The sequence below is a fragment of the Sprattus sprattus genome (genome assembly GCF_963457725.1).
Source record: "Sprattus sprattus genome assembly, chromosome: 1".
Classification (NCBI taxonomy): domain Eukaryota; kingdom Metazoa; phylum Chordata; class Actinopteri; order Clupeiformes; family Clupeidae; genus Sprattus; species Sprattus sprattus.
The window spans coordinates 76,022,728-76,043,029 of NC_137920.1; the positions used below are offsets into that span (position 1 = coordinate 76,022,728).

General features: G+C 45.4%; 1 protein-coding gene across 2 annotated transcripts in view; it reads right to left on the reverse strand.

Annotated features, from left to right (window-relative positions):
- Positions 1-20,302, reverse strand: part of LOC308373307 (pecanex-like protein 3) — a 31,136-nt gene that overhangs the window by 3,357 nt on the left and 7,477 nt on the right. For both annotated transcript variants that reach the window (XM_080848755.1, XM_080848754.1), the window contains 25 exons: positions 18,957-19,086; positions 18,153-18,322; positions 17,712-17,769; positions 17,473-17,623; positions 16,890-17,047; positions 16,144-16,297; positions 15,915-15,947; positions 15,288-15,459; positions 14,990-15,100; positions 14,721-14,812; positions 14,460-14,569; positions 13,861-13,966; positions 13,652-13,744; positions 12,442-12,592; positions 11,930-12,074; positions 11,076-11,253; positions 10,813-10,921; positions 10,309-10,438; positions 10,090-10,148; positions 9,317-9,532; positions 8,371-8,624; positions 7,310-7,540; positions 5,900-6,003; positions 1,156-1,303; positions 397-627 (listed from right to left, as the gene is read on the reverse strand). In XM_080848755.1, the coding sequence (XP_080704881.1) occupies positions 397-627; positions 1,156-1,303; positions 5,900-6,003; positions 7,310-7,540; positions 8,371-8,624; positions 9,317-9,532; positions 10,090-10,148; positions 10,309-10,438; positions 10,813-10,921; positions 11,076-11,253; positions 11,930-12,074; positions 12,442-12,592; positions 13,652-13,744; positions 13,861-13,966; positions 14,460-14,569; positions 14,721-14,812; positions 14,990-15,100; positions 15,288-15,459; positions 15,915-15,947; positions 16,144-16,297; positions 16,890-17,047; positions 17,473-17,623; positions 17,712-17,769; positions 18,153-18,322; positions 18,957-19,086 (3,494 nt within the window). The remainder of the gene's footprint in view (positions 1-396; positions 628-1,155; positions 1,304-5,899; positions 6,004-7,309; positions 7,541-8,370; positions 8,625-9,316; positions 9,533-10,089; positions 10,149-10,308; positions 10,439-10,812; positions 10,922-11,075; positions 11,254-11,929; positions 12,075-12,441; positions 12,593-13,651; positions 13,745-13,860; positions 13,967-14,459; positions 14,570-14,720; positions 14,813-14,989; positions 15,101-15,287; positions 15,460-15,914; positions 15,948-16,143; positions 16,298-16,889; positions 17,048-17,472; positions 17,624-17,711; positions 17,770-18,152; positions 18,323-18,956; positions 19,087-20,302) is intronic.

A 20,302-nucleotide genomic window follows, 5' to 3' on the forward strand; every position in this document is an offset into this window, starting at 1 on the left:
AGAGAGGGAGCAAGAGAGCGAGAGCGATTCTAAAATGCCCTATAATTAGCAGGGCTATTTTGACTGGAACACCCTAGTGTTGTCCCTACTGACCCCGCCTCCACTATACCCAACCTACTTTCCTTTAGCTGTGAGCCAGTTTGGACCTGAATGGAACCAAGACCATGGGCCAGGTATGGAAAGATGATCTGTAGGCATGAAATTGCTGGCTCATTTTGAAATAGGCTCAAATCATTATATCCTGGCATAGTAAACTTGATGGAACATACCGACAGCTTCGTTAAGGTACCTTAGAAAAAAAAATTGATAAACGAAGGGAAGAGAAACAGATCTTCCTGTCCTGCAGGACACAAAATGGCCTCTGATGAGAGATTAAGACCACCATGACAGCCTTACCTTTATGACCCTGAAGCTCAGGAAGCGCTTGTTGAGCATGATGATCTTGTACTCGTCGCTGCCGTCGTCCATGACGTGACGCAGCGCCAGCAGCGAGGACATGTTGGCCAGGATGGCGCTCCGCCACACGGGGTCGCCCTCGTGCGAGATCAGCATCTTCTCCTCGTTGGCCGTGATGGCGTCGTACAGCACCACCGGGTCCTCGTACTCATCCGGCGACGTGAAGTGATCCTGTGCCCGGCGAGAGAGAAGGGATGAGAGATCAGTTACGAAGCCTGCCGGGGTGTACTGGTGCTGGACTTAAGAGTAAGACTAAGAGTTAGACTAAGAGTAAGACTAAGAGTTAGACTAAGAGTTAGACTAAGAGTTAGACTAAGAGTTAGACTAAGAGTTAGACTAAGAGTTAGACTAAGAGTTAGACTAAGAGTTAGACTGAGAGTAAGACTGAGAGTAAGACTAAGAGTTAGACTAAGAGTTAGACTAAGAGTTAGACTAAAGGTTAGACTAAGAGTAAGACTAAGAGTTAGACTAAAGGTTAGACTAAGAGTAAGACTAAGAGTTAGACTAAGAGTTAGACTAAGAGTTAGACTAAAGGTTAGACTAAGAGTAAGACTAAGAGTAAGACTAAGAGTTAGACTAAGAGTTAGACTAAGAGTTAGACTAAGAGTTAGACTAAGAGTGAGACTAAGAGTTAGACTAAGAGTAAGACTAAGAGTTAGACTAAGAGTGAGACTAGGACTAAGTAGAGGGATGTCACACCTGATGGAGCTTCAGAGACATGCGCACTCCCGGCGCCACCACCCTGTTGAGCAGGTCCATGTCCGCAAACACCCACTCGTCCCTGGGGGAGGTGATGCGGAAGTCCCCCTTGAAGAGCGCGTGCAGGCCATACAGGAAGGGCTCCAGGCTGCCAGATGACAACATCAGAAGGACACATTCAGAGGAGGGAGGCACTGGGTTGGACGTTTCCTACTCAGCACAGCCTAATATGGATGGCCACGTGTATGAAGGATGTGTGTGTTTATCTGAAGTGTCTATAGGATGTGTGTGTATATCTGACGTGTCTATAGGATGTGTGTGTATATCTGACGTGTCTATAGGATGTGTGTGTATATCTGACGTGTCTAGAGGATGTGTGTGTATATCTGACGTGTCTATAGGATGTGTGTGTATACCTGACGTGTCTATAGGATGTGTGTTAATATCTGACGTGTCTATAGGATGTGTGTGTATATCTGACGTGTCTATAGGATGTGTGTGTATATCTGACGTGTCTATAGGATGTGTGTGTATCTGACGTGTCTATAGGATGTGTGTGTATATCTGACGTGTCTATAGGATGTGTGTGTATATCTGACGTGTCTATAGGATGTGTGTGTTTATCTGACGTGTCTATAGGATGTGTGTGTGTATCTAACGTGTCTCAAAGATGTGTGTGTGTATATCTGACGTGTCTATAGGATATGTGTGTGTTGCTCTGACGTGTCTATAGGATGTGTGTGTATATCTGACGTGTCTATAGGATGTGTGTATATATCTGACGTGTCTATAGGATGTGTGTGTATATCTGACGGATGTGTGTGTGTTTATCTGACGTGTCTTAAGGATGTGTGTGTGTATATCTGACGTGTCTATAGGATGTGTGTGTGTATCTGAGATGTCTATAGGATGTGTGTGTATATCTGACGTGTCTAGAGGATGTGTGTGTATATCTGACGTGTCTATAGGATGTGTGTTTATATCTGACGTGTCTATAGGATGTGTGTGTATATCTGACGTGTCTATATGATGTGTGTATATATCTGACGTGTCTATAGGATGTGTGTGTGTTTATCTGACGTGTCTTAAGGATGTGTGTGTGTTTATCTGACGTGTCTTAAGGATGTGTGTGTGTATATCTGACGTGTCTATAGGATGTGTGTGTGTATCTGAGATGTCTATAGGATGTGTGTGTATATCTGACGTGTCTAGAGGATGTGTGTGTATATCTGACGTGTCTATAGGATGCGTGTTTATATCTGACGTGTCTATAGGATGCGTGTGTATATCTGACGTGTCTATAGGATGCGTGTGTATATCTGACGTGTCTATAGGATGTGTGTGTATATCTGACGTGTCTATAGGATGTGTGTGTATATCTGACGTGTCTATAGGATGTGTGTATATCTGACGTGTCTATAGGATGTGTGTGTATATCTGACGTGTCTATAGGATGTGTGTGTATATCTGACGTGTCTAAAGGATGTGTGTGTATATCTGACGTGTCTATAGGATGTGTGTGTATATCTGACGTGTCTATAGGATGTGTGTATATATCTGACGTGTCTATAGGATGTGTGTGTATATCTGACGTGTCTATAGGATGTGTGTTAATATCTGACGTGTCTATAGGATGTGTGTGTATATCTGACGTGTCTATAGGGTGTGTGTGTATATCTGACGTGTCTATAGGATGTGTGTGTATATCTGACGTGTCTATAGGATGTGTGTGTATATCTGACGTGTCTATAGGATGTGTGTGTATATCTGACGTGTCTATAGGATGTGTGTGTTTGTCTGACGTGTCTATAGGGTGTGTGTGTACAGTGGGGAAAATAAGTATTTGAACCCCTTGCGATTTCACAAGTTTGGCCACTTGCAAAGAAATGTGTGATCTATAATTGTAATGGTAGGTGTATATTAACAGTGAGAAACAGAATATCAACCAAAAAATCCAGAAAAATGCATTTTATAACATGTATGACTTTATTTGCATTTGATGCAAAAAATAAGTATTTGAACCCCCAAAACTGACTGACAAAAATGACTTAGTACTTGGTGGAATAACCCTTATTGGCAAGCACAGACGTCAGACGTTTCTTGTAGTTGGTCACCAGGGGCCGTATTCACAAAGAATCTTAGGGCTAAAAGTAGGTCATAAGTGGCGAATTTAGGAGAAACTCCTAAAAATAATGGGCGTGTCAGTCTTAAATGTAGGACTCCTAATTTTTTTTACTAAGAGCAATTCACAAAATATTTTATCCCTAAAAGTAGCACCTAAGTCTAGGACAGCTTAAAACTCCTCATGAGGACTCCTAAATCACTAAGACCTATTCACAAAAAATCGTAAGATGGCTGCAGCCGACTTGGAATTGATAAAAGACATTGCTTAAACCGTGAAGGTATTAATATTGTCGTAGAATTAGCGCGGGATGCAATGACGCCTTTAAACAACGATGTGTCCCGAAGTGAAATGTTTGGAAACATAAAGATTTTTGTTTGGCTTCGCGGAAAACGCAACTGACGACACTGGGAATCATCAGTAAGCCGTTTAATTCATCAAACTATCAACGCACTGTAGACCCCACATCATCCAACAGTTTATCCAGACAATCGCTTATTACACAATATCAAAGTAAATTCCATGGCGATCGCAGGAATGTCCAGTGACGGGACACACATTACAATAATTCGTCCACCGTGGCCTGGATGTACCGATGACTGGTGCATTTCAACGGAGAGCGGTCGCAGGTTTTTGGGAACTTACCAGCTGGATGCCGCTGGGGTGACAGTGGCTATTGGGACCAGTAGGCTTTCGCCTAGGCTACGGTTCACGTTCGTTTCGCTTTGATCAATTAAGATTGGAGGGCTTGAAGGGCCGTATGTGCTGATATTTGAAGTGGTCAAGGGCTGGAAATATAATATCCTAACAGTTTGCTGGGTGCTTTAATTATTACTGCCTTGATTACATGCAATTGCCATATTTTATATTGATCGCTTTATATTTCTCTTAACGTGCTAAGTGTCATTCCCGTTGGATGCACAAACTTGTCATCATGCGTGTGCATTCTGCTAACTGCACTGTCCATAACTATTTAATATGACTTAATTTGAAGCCTAGGTTATTCTCTTATTTTCAGTCGATATAGTGGGATTGTTAGAGAGACGTCACGAATGAGTTTTTAATGAGAGAGCCTGTCAACAACCAATCACCGTCCTCACCCCTTCTAAACTCGTGCATGAGAAGCGACGTCATCCATAGCAACGGAGTTTTTATCTTAAGCTTAGGAGTTGGTATTATCCTTAGTATGAGTAGGTCTCAGAGCCGTTGTGAATCACTTTTAAGAAATTACTCCTACGTAAAAGGTTTTAGCGCGAGTTAGGAGCACTCCTAGTGGTAAGATAAAAGGCTTTGTGAATACGGCCCCAGGTTTACAAACATCTCAGGAGGGATTTTGGTCCACTCCTCTTTCCAGATCCTCTCCAAATCTTTAATGTTGTGTTTTCAATGGGAGGGAATGAGGGAATGAGGTTCAAGCCCAATATTCCATGTTACATGGCCCCATCCATAGTCCCCTTGATGCGGTGGAGTCGTCCTGTACCCTTGGCAGAGAAACAGCCCCAAATCATAATGTTTCCACCTCCATGTTTGATGGTGGGTATGATGTACTCTTGGGGTCATATTCAGCATCCCCCCCCCCCGTCAAACACGGCAAGTCGAGTTGATGCCAAAGAGCTTGATTTTGGTATCATCTGACCACATTCTGTCTCCCAATCCTCCCTAGAATCATTCAAGTGTGCAATGGTAAACTTCAGATGGCCCTGTACATGCGCTTCCTTGAGCAGGGGGACCTTGCGAGTGCTGCAGTACTTCAAAAAATTACGGCGTGGTGTGTTGCCAATGGTTTTCTTGGTGACTCTGGTCCCAGCTGCCTTGAGATCATTCACAAGCTCCCCCTGTGTAGTTCTGGGGTTATTCTGCACCTTTCGAATGATCACTGATTCCGCACGAGGGGATATCTTGCATGGAGCCCCAGACCTAGAGCGGGTGACAGTTGTTTGGTGTTGCTTCCATTAATGAATAATCGCAACAATAGTTATCTGCTTCTCACCAAGCTGCTTGCCCGTGGTTTTGTAGCCCATTCCAGCCTTGTGCAGGTCTACAATCTTATCTCTGACGTCCTTGGACAGCTCTTTGGTCTTGCCCATGGTGGTGAGGTTGAAGGTGTGAAGTATGATTCTTTGGACAGGTTTCTTTTATACAGGTCACCAGTTGAGATCAGGTATACCTTGTTAGACCTAATGGAGACTAATCTGTGTGCTTTTTGGGCACATAACTGGCCATTGGGAGCCAGAATTCTTGCTGTTTGCTTGGGGGTTCAAATACTTATTTTTTGCATCAAATGCAAATAAAGTCATAAATCTTATAAAATGCATTTTTCTGGATTTTTTAGTTGATATTCTGTTTCTCACTGTTAAAATACACCTACCAATAAAATTCTAGATCACACATTTCTTTGCAAGTGGCCAAACTTGCTAAGTCGGCAGGGGTTCAAATACTTATTTTCCCCACTGTATATCTGACGTGTCTATAAGATGTGTGTGTATATCTGACGTGTCTATAGGATGTGTGTGTTTATCTGACGTGTCTATAGGATGTGTGTGTATATCTGACGTGTCTATAGGGTGTGTGTGTATATCTGACGTGTCTATAGGGTGTGTGTGTTGCTCTGACGTGTCTTACCTGGCTGACATGCTGTGAGAGGCCGTTCCCAACGCCCTGCGTCCCAGTATACACAGGCCAAAACACAGCGTGACCAGAGGGGAGTCTCTCTCACTCTCAACGGGCTACAAAAACAAAAACAAACACACACACACACACACACACACACACACACACACACAGTAATATTACAACAGATCAATACAAAAAGGCTTTCAGAGAGGCTTCTCAGATTACCCACATACTAGGAAGCTATTTTTCTTCGCCATAAATGGACATTGGAGTGGAGCAGGCAACTGATGTTAGTACCAGAATATAAGCAGTAAAAAGGTGTTCAGCAGTGATGCAGTTTAAAAACAAATACTAAGTCACAAAATAGTTTAACTTCAAAAGGTTAAAGGTAAAGTCTGAGATTCTGGCCATGATATTTGAGCTCAACAGCTAATCCAACTACACCCCTCTCTTCCGTGCTCCTAACGCAAGGTGTTGGGTGTGCTGGAGTTGTTTACGGGCTCGTTTGCAGAGCCAGGACTGCGTACGATATAGGGATGCACCGATATGGAAATTCTTGGCCGATACCGATACCGATATTTGTTTATTTTGTTTTTGTTGTTATTCATTTCACCCTTTTGTGCCAGGAAAATAATGAAATCATTATCTAAAAAGCAATGTGTTAAATTATGTCAGCCCTTTATCACTCTTAGCTTTGAATGAGCACAAATTCAATCAGATTTATGAAACAATCTTTAGTTTAACTAAACTTTATTTAATATAATATCACCAGGCATCAAGACATCATTTCAACTGTAAACAGATGCTTGCAATGCAGCCTTACAAAACACAAGCATAAACCCTTAGGGAATGCCATATAAATTCAAGATTAAAACGAATACAATACAATATTTTTCTTTAAAAACTGCCTGCCATAAAAATCGGCCAGTACCATCGGTGAAAGTCAAGTTTATTACCGATAGGCCGATAACATTAAAAGAGGCAAACATCGGCCGATACCGATGTACGGCCGCTGCATCGCTGCATCGATGCATCCCTGCGTACGAATACCGTTTGTTTTGGAGCGTGCAGACACTGAACAGACATGCTAGAGGACCGTGAGGAGCAGTTTGCTGAATTTAAAAGCCCATTAGTGTTCATTTAGCCGATCGTTGCTTAAAAGGTCACTGCGGAGCGGCTGGTGCCAGCTAAATGTTCCTGTCAATCTTAAATCTGGCGAGAAAGTCAACGTGTTTGACGTGGCATTTGGCGACAGCCAGCGGATACTCGGGCGTGACTTCAGTTAACCTAATGAAGCATGGTTCATGCGGTGTGCTTGTCTTCCCAGAGGCAGGATCTGTGTGTGTGTGTGTGTGTGTGTGTGTGTGTGTGTGTGTGTGTGTGTGTGTGTGTGTGTGTGTGTGTGTGTGTGTGTCTCACCGTCAGCCTGCGGCTGTTGCAGTACTGGATCCAGTCCAGGTACACCATGCAGAATGAGGTGGGGGTGATGCCGGACTCCCTGTGGTCGTAGTCCTCGTCTATGTTCAGGTTGAAGGTGGGGTCACTGTCCACGTAGGACGGGCTGAGGCAGGGACGCAGCGCCTCCTGAACCGCCTCCGTGGACAACCACTCCTCCAGCTTGGGAGAGCGGCTCACGTAGTAGATGATGCTCTGGACACACACACACACACACACACACACACACACACACACACACACACACACACACACACACACACACACAGTAAGGCTCGGCTTCATTGGTGTTACACAGAGACAGAGAGGGCTGATTAAGTAGATAAAGAGAGTTGTTTTCAATCATTCCGATCTCTTAATAAATGCGGGGAAAAAATATGTCATGGTATATATACTGCTGCTCATATGCTTTGGACCCAGCAATTTTACAAGCAAAAGGTCCACGAGTAAATAGATTGACACCATAAAAGTACGGCAGCATGAAGTGACCTACGGTCATATAATTGTTGAACTAGCGTAGCTGCAGCGGTTAGCGGCCAGTCTGTGGTTAGCGGCCAGTCTGTCAAACAATCGATATGCTAAGTCTATTTTTAGGTTAACATGACAACGTAGCCAATAACACGTGCATGTCTATCCTGTTATGATATTCTGCTTAATTTCTGCTGCAAACCAAAAAGTATTTGCAAATATCAGTATCGATGTGTTCCACGGTCGTTCGTGTCATTGGCGCTAAGTAGCAAAATCCTAACAAATCTGCCAAACTCTTCTGTCGAGCGTGTCGTTCATTGAGCTGTACCTTCATGTAGTAGGTGATGCTCGAGAGAGAGAGAGAGAGAGAGAGAGAGAGAGAGAGAGAGAGAGAGAGAGAGAGAGAGAGAGAGAGAGACAGAGAGAGAGACAGAGAGAGAGACAGAGAGAGAGACAGAGAGAGAGACAGAGACAGAGACAGAGACAGAGAGACAGAGACAGAGACAGAGACAGAGAGCAAAACTCTTTTCTCAAGCGTGTCGTTCATGGAGCTGTACCTTCACGTAGTAGGTGATGAGGATCTTGCGCAGGTCGAACACCTGCAGCATGGAGGCTGCGTTGTTGTCGCTGATGCTGTAGCCCTCCAGCACGTACTTGGTGGCGGCCACCTCCCAGGCCAGCCAGCGCTGTCCGAAGGCTGCGTTGAAGGAGAGCATGTGGGGCAGGTGGCCCGGCTCACAGCAGCAGCAGCCCTCGTCCTCCTCCACACCCTCCGTGATGGCCTCCACCTCTCGCTGCTGGCAATATGTACCTGCAGATGGACACGTGGACATGATGTTGAAGTGAGTTATACTAGTATAAACTATATTATTATTATTATTATTAATAGTAGTAGTAGTAGTAGGCAGTTCACTGTGCCTCACATGAATAAAAGCGTAAGAAACATCCAAAAGGTCATAGTAGTGGTAATATGGACACACCGCAAAACAGGGAAGACATGATGGTGGAAGTGAGAAACACAAAAAAAAAAAAAAAAAAAAAAAGGCCTGACAGATGAAAAATCCTTGTGGTTATATTTTTGTATTTGGTTTTCTTTCCTTTTTATTGTATTTAGTTTTTCTTATATATCAGGCTCCTGTACTAAAACTAATATCCTACTCCTGAATTAATAAACATAGAACTAAATGTTTAGCGCTGAATTATCACAGGAGAAATTATGTAAATAGAAAAGTATCCTACGCTGTTTGAAACCTGATGGCCTCAATAAAGATTAAAAAAAAATAATAAAAAAAAAAGAAGTGAGTAATACTATAAACTATATTATTACTGTTATTATTACCATTATTAGTAGCAGTAGCAGTAGTAGGCAAGGCAAGTTTATTAAGCACAATTCATACACAGGCCTCTGTTTCACATAAAAAAAAGCGAAAGGAACATCCAAAAGGAAACATAACTTGTGGCAATAATAGATAGTTTGCTGTGATGTTCTCCTCTCTGACTCACCCCTGAACTCCAAGCCCCTGAGCTGGAAGGTGACGAGGCCGTTGCCTATCTCGATGAGGTGCACCAGGGCGTTGAGGTAGTCGGAGGCCAGGATGAAGCAGTCCCCCGTGGTGTAGTTGCCCCAGCGGCCCAGCAGGAGGTCCCCGCACAGGGAGTGCTGCAGCGAGCGGGTCAGGTGCTCGTAGAAGATGGAGTTCAGGTTGTTGTCATCGGCACCTTCAGAGACAGAGAGATAGCCATCACGGGTCAACCAGACACACCAATCAGTCACAGCAATAATAACATTGCTGCACATCAGTCCAAAACGTGCACAGACAGAGTGGCAGGAGAGGGACCAGGGGCAGGAGAGGGCAGGGGAGGGACGAGGGGCAGGGGAGGGCAGAGGGGCAGGGGAGGGCAGAGGGGCAGGAGAGGAGAGGACAGGAGAGGGACAGGAGAGGGCAGAGGGGCAGGAGAGGGCAGGAGAGGGGCGACGGGGCAGAGGGGGCAGGAGAGGGGCGACGGGGCAGAGGGGGCAGGAGAGGGGCGAAGGGCAGGAGAGGAGAGGGCAGAGAGGCAGGAGAGGGCAGAGGGGCAGGAGAGGAGAGGAGAGGGCAGAGGGGCAGGAGAGGAGAGGGCAGAGGGGCAGGAGAGGAGAGGGCAGAGGGGCAGGAGAGGGCAGAGGGGCAGGAGAGGGCAGGAGAGGGGCGACGGGGCAGAGGGGGCAGGAGAGGAGAGGGCAGAGGGGCAGGAGAGGGGCAGGAGAGGGCAGGAGAGGGCCGACGGGGACTCACCAGGATTGCGGTCCAGCTGGGTGGCTAGCCGTGTGTTGGAGTGATCCACGCGTTTGGTGCTGCGGAGTGAGAATAATCAACATCATTAGGCATCGGAATCAATGTCCGCATGATGGATGATGATGATTGATGGATGATGATTGATTGATTGATGATGATGATAATGAACACAGTGTGCTCATGTTACGGACTGCTCAGCTGAACTACTGCCATACTCACTTGTAGTCTCGCTCCCAGAATTTGACGGGACGGGTGTAGGAGGTGACGAAGACTGCACTGCCCAGAACAGGGTTGAGTGGCGTGGAGAAGAGGGCAGAGAACACAGCCTGAACGAACAACATGGCCGAATCTGGGACAGGGTGAGGGTTAGGGAACATAGCATCCAGACTAGTAGAGTTCATGCATCCTGTGAGAAGACAACACTGAGGACACGGCTCATCTCATTTTATTTAGTTTTCCTGAAATATAAAATAAATGCCTAACAAACTCAATCTGAACGATATAACACAATCCGTTCATGACTGGTTGTACTGGTTTAGCAAAGAACCCCCCCCCCCCCCCCCCCCCCAAGACACCATATAGACTATGTATGTATGAACTAAATGTAAACGGTGTTGATGATGCTTTTTAAAAACCCATTGGATTCTGGTCCTGTTCACTCAGTGCCAGTCGCAGAGGTCATGAGTTCAGAGGTCAAGAGTTCAGAGGTCATGAGAAGGATACGAGGCACAGCAAAGGGCTGAGCAAAAGCGTGGAAGGCAGAGCCCCAGGTGATCTGCCAAGGGGCGATGTAGGTCAGCACAAACCGCAGCTTATACAGCAGGTCCCACAACTGCAAACAAACACACACACACACACACACACATTACCATCATCTTCTGTGTGCCATCGATAACAATTATTTCATGTGACATCTAGTCCAGTTCTGTCCACGTACATAGTCCATAAAGCAGTGACATTAGGAGGGGGGGGGGCGAGACACCAACCTTGCTGAAGAGGACGGACATGAAGTAGTAGTCGAGCAGGAAGGACTCGGAGAAGTGAGGGTAGTCGAAGCGGAAGAAGAGGGCGGTGAAGCAGAGGGTGACGTACTGCAGAGACGGCGCGCAGAAGGAGGAGCGCAGCAGCTTCATGCCCGCCAGAGAGATGAAGAGAGCGCGGCCACTAGGGGGAGACAGAGACACACATCAGAGAGACACAGGTGAAACACACAAGACTCATGCTCAGAATCAGAATCAGCTTTTATTGGCCAAGTTAGTTTGCACAAACAAGGAATTTGTCTTCGTGCAGTGGCTCTCAGTGTGCTTACACATATTACACATATATACATCACAACACAAAACAATACAACAGTGCAAATCAGTACAACAGTGCAAAACAATAGAATACAACAGTGCAATGGATAAACAATAGTGCAAAGTGGATAAATAAATACTATATGGTATTGGGTTATACAGGAAGGGTGAAATAAATAGATATGGTTGCGGGGGTAATTCTCCATTGGTTATTTTTTACAGTGCCACAGAGGGTTAGCTGTTCAGGAGAGAGACAGCAAGAGCTCAGACTGCACTGCATCAGGATCTGCGCTCCAGTCATAAAGCTATCCTGCTGAATAGTGTCACATTAAAAAAACCCAGATGGAAAAGTAAGCATCGTCTCAGCTCACTGCCCTGGGTTAGTGTAACTTTACTTCACTGTGTGTGAGTCACTGGGTGCTGTGTGTGTGTGTGTGTGTGTGTGTGTCACTTCCCTGGATGGGTCAAATGCAGAGGTGGAATTTGGAGTGTGTATGTGTGTGTCTACACCACCTCTGCCATAGAGTCACTTTCACTTGACTTACTAAGTGATGGTCTTGTCTGAGCTGCGCCCCACGGCGTGAGCCTCGGTGGTCAGGGAGTTGAGCACCACTGCGGGGTAGATGAAGTACTTCTCCACACACTGCAGCCAGGCATACAGCTTCTCAAACCACATCAGCTGGGCCGCATCTGAGCGACACACAATCACCATCACAATTCTTTAATTTGGCCAAGTTCATTTTCACATACAGGAAATGGATTGGTGTGGTTGGTGCATAGTACATAAAACAACAATATATAGAAGTAAGTAGAAACAAAGTATTAACCGAAAATGTACAAAAGAGCGAATATTAACAAAATAGCAAAAATTAAAAAATGTAACATCCCCCACCATGCCCTGCCACTACCACATAAACATCATGGACGCTAAAGACGGACGCTAAAGACAGACTTCAGTGGCAACTTGTTAGTTAAATCTTTGATCCCCGACGTCAAACTTCACAGCGTGCATCGCGGCCCGTCGCTCATTAACCTGGCTCTGGCGGTCTTTACTCACCGCGGACCTCGAACTGGCTGTACTCGCGCGAGCGCAGCACTGGGTGGGCCAGGCAGAACCAGGGAAGCTGCTTGCGGAGCTGGGGCATCAGGTAGTGCGTGAGGAAGCCCACCGACCCCGCCAGGATGTACAGCACAAAACTGAGAGCAGGCTGGAGGGGGGGGAGGACAGGAGAGAGAGAGAGACATAGAGAAAGAGAGAGAGAGAGAGAGAGAGAAAGAAAGAGAGACACAGAGAGAGAGAGAGAGAAAGAGAGACACAGAGAGAGAGAGAGAGAGAGAGAGAGAGAGAGAGAGAGAGAGAGAGAGAAAGAGAGACACAGAGAGAGAGAGAGAGAGAGAGAGAGAGAGAGAGAGAGAGAGAGAGAGAAAGAAAGAAAGAAAGAAAGAAAGAAAGAAAGAAAGAGCGAGAGAGAGAGAGAGGGAGAGAAAGGGGGAAGAGAGAGAGAGAGACAAAGGGGGAAGAGAAAGAGAGAGACAAAGGGGGAAGAGAGAGAGACAGAGAAAAAGAGAGAGAGAAAGGGGAGAGAGAAGGACGGGACAGGGACAGGATCAGTCAAACACAACACAGAACCAGTCTATTTCACCAAGTCAGCTATAACTAATCTCCATTATCAGTTTACCATCAAACCATGAACCCATTATACGGTTATCTGCGTAATACTGTGAGGAAGTGTCATTTGCTGACATGATTGCTTCATTCAAAGTTATTTTGTACACCTCCACTAAGAGGCAAGATCATAAGTACGGTGAGAAAGATGCTGCAAGAAGATAATGTTTTCCATCTGCTGTGACGTGATGGACCACGTGATAAACCATTAGTACTAAATGAATCTGATCTCAACAGTAGAGACGGTGGAGGACAGTAGTCCCGGACATGTGGCAGCCTCGTGCCTTCTCCTGGCTGGGGCCACGACTCTGGAACAAGCTCCCGGAGAACATTAGGGCTTTGGACTCCATCACTACTTTTAAATCACACCTCAAAACCCATCTATTTATATCTGCCTTCTCCTAAAGTCCTGGTTTCTGTTTTTATTTTATTTCTGTATTGTTTTTAGAATGCACTGTTTAAATTGCTATTGTGACCCTGTTAAGCACCTTGAGACATCTTTGTATGTGAAAGTGTGCTATATAAATAAAATCCATTATTATTATTATTATTATTATTATTATTATTATTATTATTATTATTATTATTACGCTGCACTGACCTGGAGGGCGATGAAGACCGTGCTGGCACTGATGGCAAAGGTGATGATGGCCATGAGAGGACACATAACCAGGTCCGAGTGGAGAATCTCTTTCTGCAAGAGAGAGAGAGGGAGCAATGAAATCAAATAAATAAAATATACTGTAAGAGAGAGAATCATCAACATTAAAAGGGCATCGTTGCCTCGTCTGTAGTTCATGAATGCATTACCACAGAGTTGCGCAGTTTCTCCGGGAGGGGATCTTTGATCTCTACAGGAGGATCCTCAGGCGTCCGGCTCTCCAGCTCTGGAAAGAACTTGGAGCGGACGAGAGACCTGCAGAGAACAACGAGTGAGCAAAACAGGATCTCGTACTCTAAGAGGTCTGACATCCAAATTCCCCTGAGGCAAAAAACGATGAAAGAATGTCCTAGTGGATTCAAGGTTAAGGTTTCTATTCTCACACAGCTTTCTAAAAAAAAATTCTAAAAATCGGACATATTTACTATTTAGAGCAGGGGTCTCAAACTCAGGCCCGCGGGCCAATTCCGGCCCCCCAAGCTATTTTATCCGGCCTGCAAAGTTCCATTGATTTAAAAAAAAAAAGAAGAAAAGTTCCATTGATTAAAATGGGCCACCCCAACTTTTACCGTAAAAATCTGGCCCCCCAATGACCAGACTGAACGCTCATTGGCCCCTGGGTAATTTGAGTTTGAGACCCCTGATTTAGAGACTTTTTTTAAATACAAGTGCCTGATAAATGTCAAAGTGTGATTGGGAGGCGTGAGTAAAGCATAGCGTGTGACGGCACTGAGGGGTCAGCACTGACCAGAGGATGGTGGGGTCGCTGCTCTGGCGGCTCAGGTGGTACGACAGGGCCAAGAGCAGCCCACAGAACACTGAGAACAGGACCGGGACGTGCTGATCCTCCCAGGTGACCTGCACACACACACACACACACACACACACACACACACACACACACACACACACAATAAAACAGTGGTGAAAATAATGTCCTGATGAACAATTTCAGTGGTGATGGTGTTGGTTCCAATGTTGAAGGGATTGAAGTGGTTCCTTGACTTACATTAATGGCGCCCAAGCAGAAGCCGTACAGCAGAGCGGCCACCAGCACACTGCGTATCAGGCTGTAAACGGACGACAGAGGGCTCGTGGTGGCTGAGGACACACACACACACACACACACAGTCAGTCAGTCAGTCATGAAAGCACTGAACAGGCACATATAAATCAAATGTATTCGTATTATTATTATATAATCATCATTATCATGGATGAAATCTGCACACTGTTAATGGGTGACTGTCTCTGTCTCTGACTGTCTCTGTCCCTCACCTGTTCCCCCAAATATGTGCATATCCACTTGTTCGAGCAGACACATGAGGAAGGTGTTGACCTGAGGTAGGAGCCCGAAGAGGAAGATGACGGGGAAAGAAAGGGTGAACACTGCGGGTGGGAAACCGAAACAGAAAGAGGGGGTTGTTATCAGGGACGACATCAACAACAACAACAACAACAACACATCAACAACACGACATCAACAACAACACGACATCAACAACAACAACAACAAAACCTCTACAGTGGCACGCTCCATGCTGAAGGCCAATGGTGGAATGTTCTGGTGACTGACCTATGAGAACATCTCTGGCGCACAGCAGGAAGTGTGCTGAGAAGAAGGTGACCCCGTAGAGGGAGAAAGGCAGCAGTCGACCAGACCGACCGCCCAGGTCAAAGACAAAGATCAGCATACAGCATAGGCAGAAGTACGCTGGTCGACTGTACACAATGATCCAGTTATGGCCCTACACGCCAGGAAGAAACACACATTATCATCACAGGGTTCCAAACTCAAGGCAACACCTCAATTGCAACATGTATGGTCCTATGGGGTTACCTGGTTATCTGTGTAATTACTGGCAACACTTCCTTTATTGCTATTGAACACACACAAACTGTCCTGTATCACACTGCGTTATTGCCTTAATCACACTGCGTTATTGCCTTAATGTCACTCAAACTGTCCTGTAGCACACTGCGTTATTGCCTAAATGACACTCAAACTGTCCTGTAGCACACTGCGTTATTACCTAAATGACACTCAAACTGTCCTGTAGCACACTGCGTTTTTCCTCAATGTCACACAGACTGTCCCGTACCACACTCCATTATTGCCTTAATGACACCAATATCTAGCATGTATATTTAATCACGTAATAAACCAGTCATCTGCCATGTATTTGTGCAGTCATGTACTTACATGCATTGGGGACGCTGCATCTGGCTGAACACTCTGCCGAGAGGGGGAATACAGAATTCAGAGATTAGAGCTGCAGGTACTCAGATTATCTAATCTGGGGGGAAAAAAACCTTTTCCTGAATTAATAAAACTCACAACTGATCTTTGCTCTCAAGGAAACGTGACACTTTTAGTAGATAGATAGATAGGAGGAGAAGGGTGTTCCCCGGGCAAAGGGGTGAACTCTCACCTTCAGTAAGGAGTATTGGCAGCTGGCAATGACGAGGCAGAACTGGAAGACCCAGATGTCCCTAAAAAAGCCCTGAAGGAGCAGCAGGAACCCCAGGAAGGCCACCAGGCAGGCCAGCACCACTGCAAACACATTCTCCCCAACACGACGGTTCCTGAGGGCAAAAGTCAATTACCCAGTTACACTACTGTGTGACCTTCTGAAGCAAAGTTCACACTTTAATATTACCACAGCACATATCAAAGCCTGGTCAGAATTTATATGAAACGAGTTTATTTTAAAACACCTATATTAATTGATATTGAGTCTTCAAAGTAGTGAGGAGTGTCTGGTGTTTACTATACATGCCAAGATGGCCATGGCCTATAGAATCGGCTGTTACAGCCTCACACGCAGCCAACCGCAGAATGGTTTACACTTCCAAAAAAACATCCATGGACAGGTCTTGAAGCAACAGCAGCAATGAACATGTAAGCCCAAGACTTAGCCCAAACAGGCAGCTCTTGGCCATGTAAGGGAGCAATAAGTACCACCTTTAAGTCCTAACTAAAGGCCTGGTTTATGAGACTTGGGTGGGAGGATAGATTTGTATGATTCATCATTTATTGACAGTGTGAATGAATTGTCTAAATGAATGTGACAAAGCTTCTCTCAGACAGTACATCAGTTGTCCTTGTTGTTATCTAGCAGCACAACAAAAACAAGCTAAAAACCAAGCCAGCTCCTCCCCAGCCCCAGTGCCTCACCTGTCGAGTAAGGCCAGGAGGGCCAGTCTGTCGTAGCGCACCCGGAGCCATTTCCCTGGTAACACCCAGAAGCGGTAGTACTGTTTGGGTTTGGCCTTCTCCTCGATCATCAGTGTGTTTTCCTGAGATTCGTGAAGGGACTCGTGATCCATTTCAAACTAGAAGACAGGGGAATAGGACAAGCTGTGAATACCCATGGACAACCCTCTGAACTAGAAGTTGCTGTGCTGGTATTTGCAGACATTAAACCCAGTGATAACTAAGGCCTAACACTTTTCTCTGATTACAACCAGAGAAAAGGTTGTTTTTATGTAGTAAAACATAAATCCTGATTGAAAAAAATGAAATGCAGTTGAGTCTTTTATTGCTATAACAACTTATGTTAACCTAGAGGTGGGCTGGCGACTGGCAATAAACACAAACCAGCAACTCTTCTGACCTGTACCAATTTGATTCCACAAATGGAGGAGTCGGGACGTTTCACTCCATAGGATTATCATTTAAAACAGCCAGTGAACACGACCTAAAGATGGCCACCCAAGACAGAAGCCTGGTGTTGGGACGCTTCCGCCCGTCGCCTCACCTCAGGCATCTCCAGCGGCACCCTGCGCACCTGCATCCCCTGCATACCCTGCAGCACCACAGGCCTGGGCTGGAGCATGGTCAGCATCGGCGCCACCTCCTGGACGTCTGTGGAGGTGAAGCTGGAGGACTGGGACTGCCGTTCGCGTTCCCTGGAAGACGGGGCAAAGACCAGATGAGCACACAAACACTGACAGATGTCCCTGACAGATAATGGCCGACGGACAGAGAGCAACTTACTGCACAGGGTCCTCATAACCACCTCCACCGGGCCCAAATGTGTACGACCGCTTCACTCCTGTAGAGGGCAGAAGCACTTTTTTGTGATCGATTGTCTATACATTATTTGTTGACAGAGTGCTTCACTATTTTTAGTTTATTGACAATTCACTGGCCATTAGTTGACAAGTATCAATCACTTGGTAAGTATCAATCACTTGGTAAGGGTTATTTGACAGAATTGGTTAACATGAAAATGATACTGTTAATATACGTCACTGAAAATGGTTTGACTATAGAGTTATCAAAAAGTGTTTTATGTGTGTAATTAGACAAGCTATTTGTATAATACAGCTGGGAGATAGTAAAGTAAGTAAAGTTTATTTTTAGAGCACATTTAAAACAGCTCGCACCGACCAAAGTGCTGTACATAGTGCATAGAGATGGTCTTGACAGACTTACCACTCTCGTCGTAGAAGTAGTGCACAGCCCCCTCTGACGTGTCGTCGAAGGTGGACGCCTCGTGGACGCCGGTGCGGGGCAGGAGCAGAGAGGAGGCGAACTGCAAGGCGGAGGGGAGGGTGCGCGTGCGGGAATTGGAGGAGGTGCGAGCGCGCTGGAGGTCCTGCAAACTGAAAGAGGGGCAAAGATGGAGGTCAGATCAAAGATCAAAAGGTCAAACTAACACATGAAGCGACTTACGGAAGACACTGGTAATTGGGGTTATGGGAGCCACCTAGTACAAGTGCTGAGCAATCTTATTCTCTTATCCCCCAAAGGGCCCAATTTAGCTGCCAGCCTTTACCGTATGCAAGCAGCAGCAAGCCTCATTTAATGAACCGATCTGAAGCCTTCAAATGGCTGAACATTAGCATCAGAGGCATCGTCCTACTTATTTTGGTATGAAGGCAGAGAAACACTTTGGGGATAAGATTCCTCACTCCTTGAGATGTACGTGATGGAACAGCTAAGACATAGATTACGATTACAGGCAGAACAATGTGCATAAAAATGGCTGAAATGGACTCTATTTAAATATCAATGACAGGTCAATGTTTGAAAAATATGTATGTCTCAGGATAACTCTGAAAACAATGCAATCCAGTATGTTCATGTTTTGTTTTTGTTTTTGTATTATTATTTTTTGTGAATGTGTGTTTGTTTACTTTTCTGTTCTTCTGTATCTGTGATAAAACTTAAAAAAATAAATAAATATAAAGTGTTAAAAAGATTTCTCACTCCTGTTTTAGGGAGCTGGAGGCCTACCTGGGAGGGGAACCCATTGCTGAGGGGGGAGGTGTGGGATTGCTCCCTGCGTTGTGGCGCCGGCGGATAGCCTGGGTTCTCTTCACGCTGCTGACCGAGTCCCTTTTACCGCCTTCCTCTGGGCCCAGTGCTGCAAACACACACACACACGGTTCATGAGAGAAAGGTTCATTACGGCTCTGACAGGGAAGAGTGCAGCAACCAGCAGCGTCAGATAAACGAGACAGGTGGTGTGTTACTGTTAGGTGTTTCTGTTTGGCTTCCGTGGACGCAAATATCACAATCCTACACCAGAAATGCATCTTTACACTTGAAGCAAGTGTACAACATGTTCGCAGTGGTGTCAAGGCACAAAATCACTTCAGGGAATTTCATACAGGACCATTTAAACAACTCTGTGACTCATGACCGCAATGACAGAGTTGCTCTCCAATGAACTGACAAACTGAGGAAATCAAATGTACACCCGTCAACAAGTCCAAATCGGTTTTCAAAGCCACGTTTTTCTTCATTAACAAGGTTTACAAAATAGATTCCACCACCTTGTTGTGGAGAAAAACACTAAGCAGTCCATATCAGTCGAAGCACGTTAACCAACCACTACAGAGCTCCTTATCTTACCGGCCACAGCCAATATTTGACTCATTTGACCCAACACAGCAAAAGGTAGTTCAGCATGACAAATGATTTAGCCCTGTTTATGTGTCTTCTATACTACACAGCCTGTTAGACATCCAGTGGCAAAAAGTATTGATTGGACAAGCCACTTCTAAAAGTAAGAAACTTGGTAGCTGTGCAGGGCAGAGGATATTGCTGCAATGCTTTCTGGGAAACAAGCAAACACTTCACTTTTCAAGAGAATACAATGACTGTGACCCTCAACCTGAGGGGAGAACTTAAGAGAGGGAAAACACTCAAAGCCTCATTTAGTTAGTTGACTTTTTGTGTCCAATTTAAATGTGTTTATTATGATGAATATGCAATGAATATGGCCAGTCCTGGTCTGACCAATGAGGTCTTACCCCCATCCCTAATGTTAACAAAGCCATCAGTAATAGCATCTGTCTAGACCAGGGGGAGCCCGTCTGATTCACAAAGAGCCAGCTTGGCTGAACGCTTTCACTGCAACTAGTAAGAAGGAGCACACCTGACTCCTCTTCTATCATTTCATCTCTTCTTCTATCATTTCCTCTCTTCTTCTATCATTTCATCTCTTCTTCTATCATTTCCTCTCTTCTTCTATCATTTCATCTAAGTCTTCACAGGACCGCATCAGCCATGCTCCTTCACAGCAGGAATGCAGTCGCACTACCCCTCTGTGGAGAACACTACGGACACAGCCCACT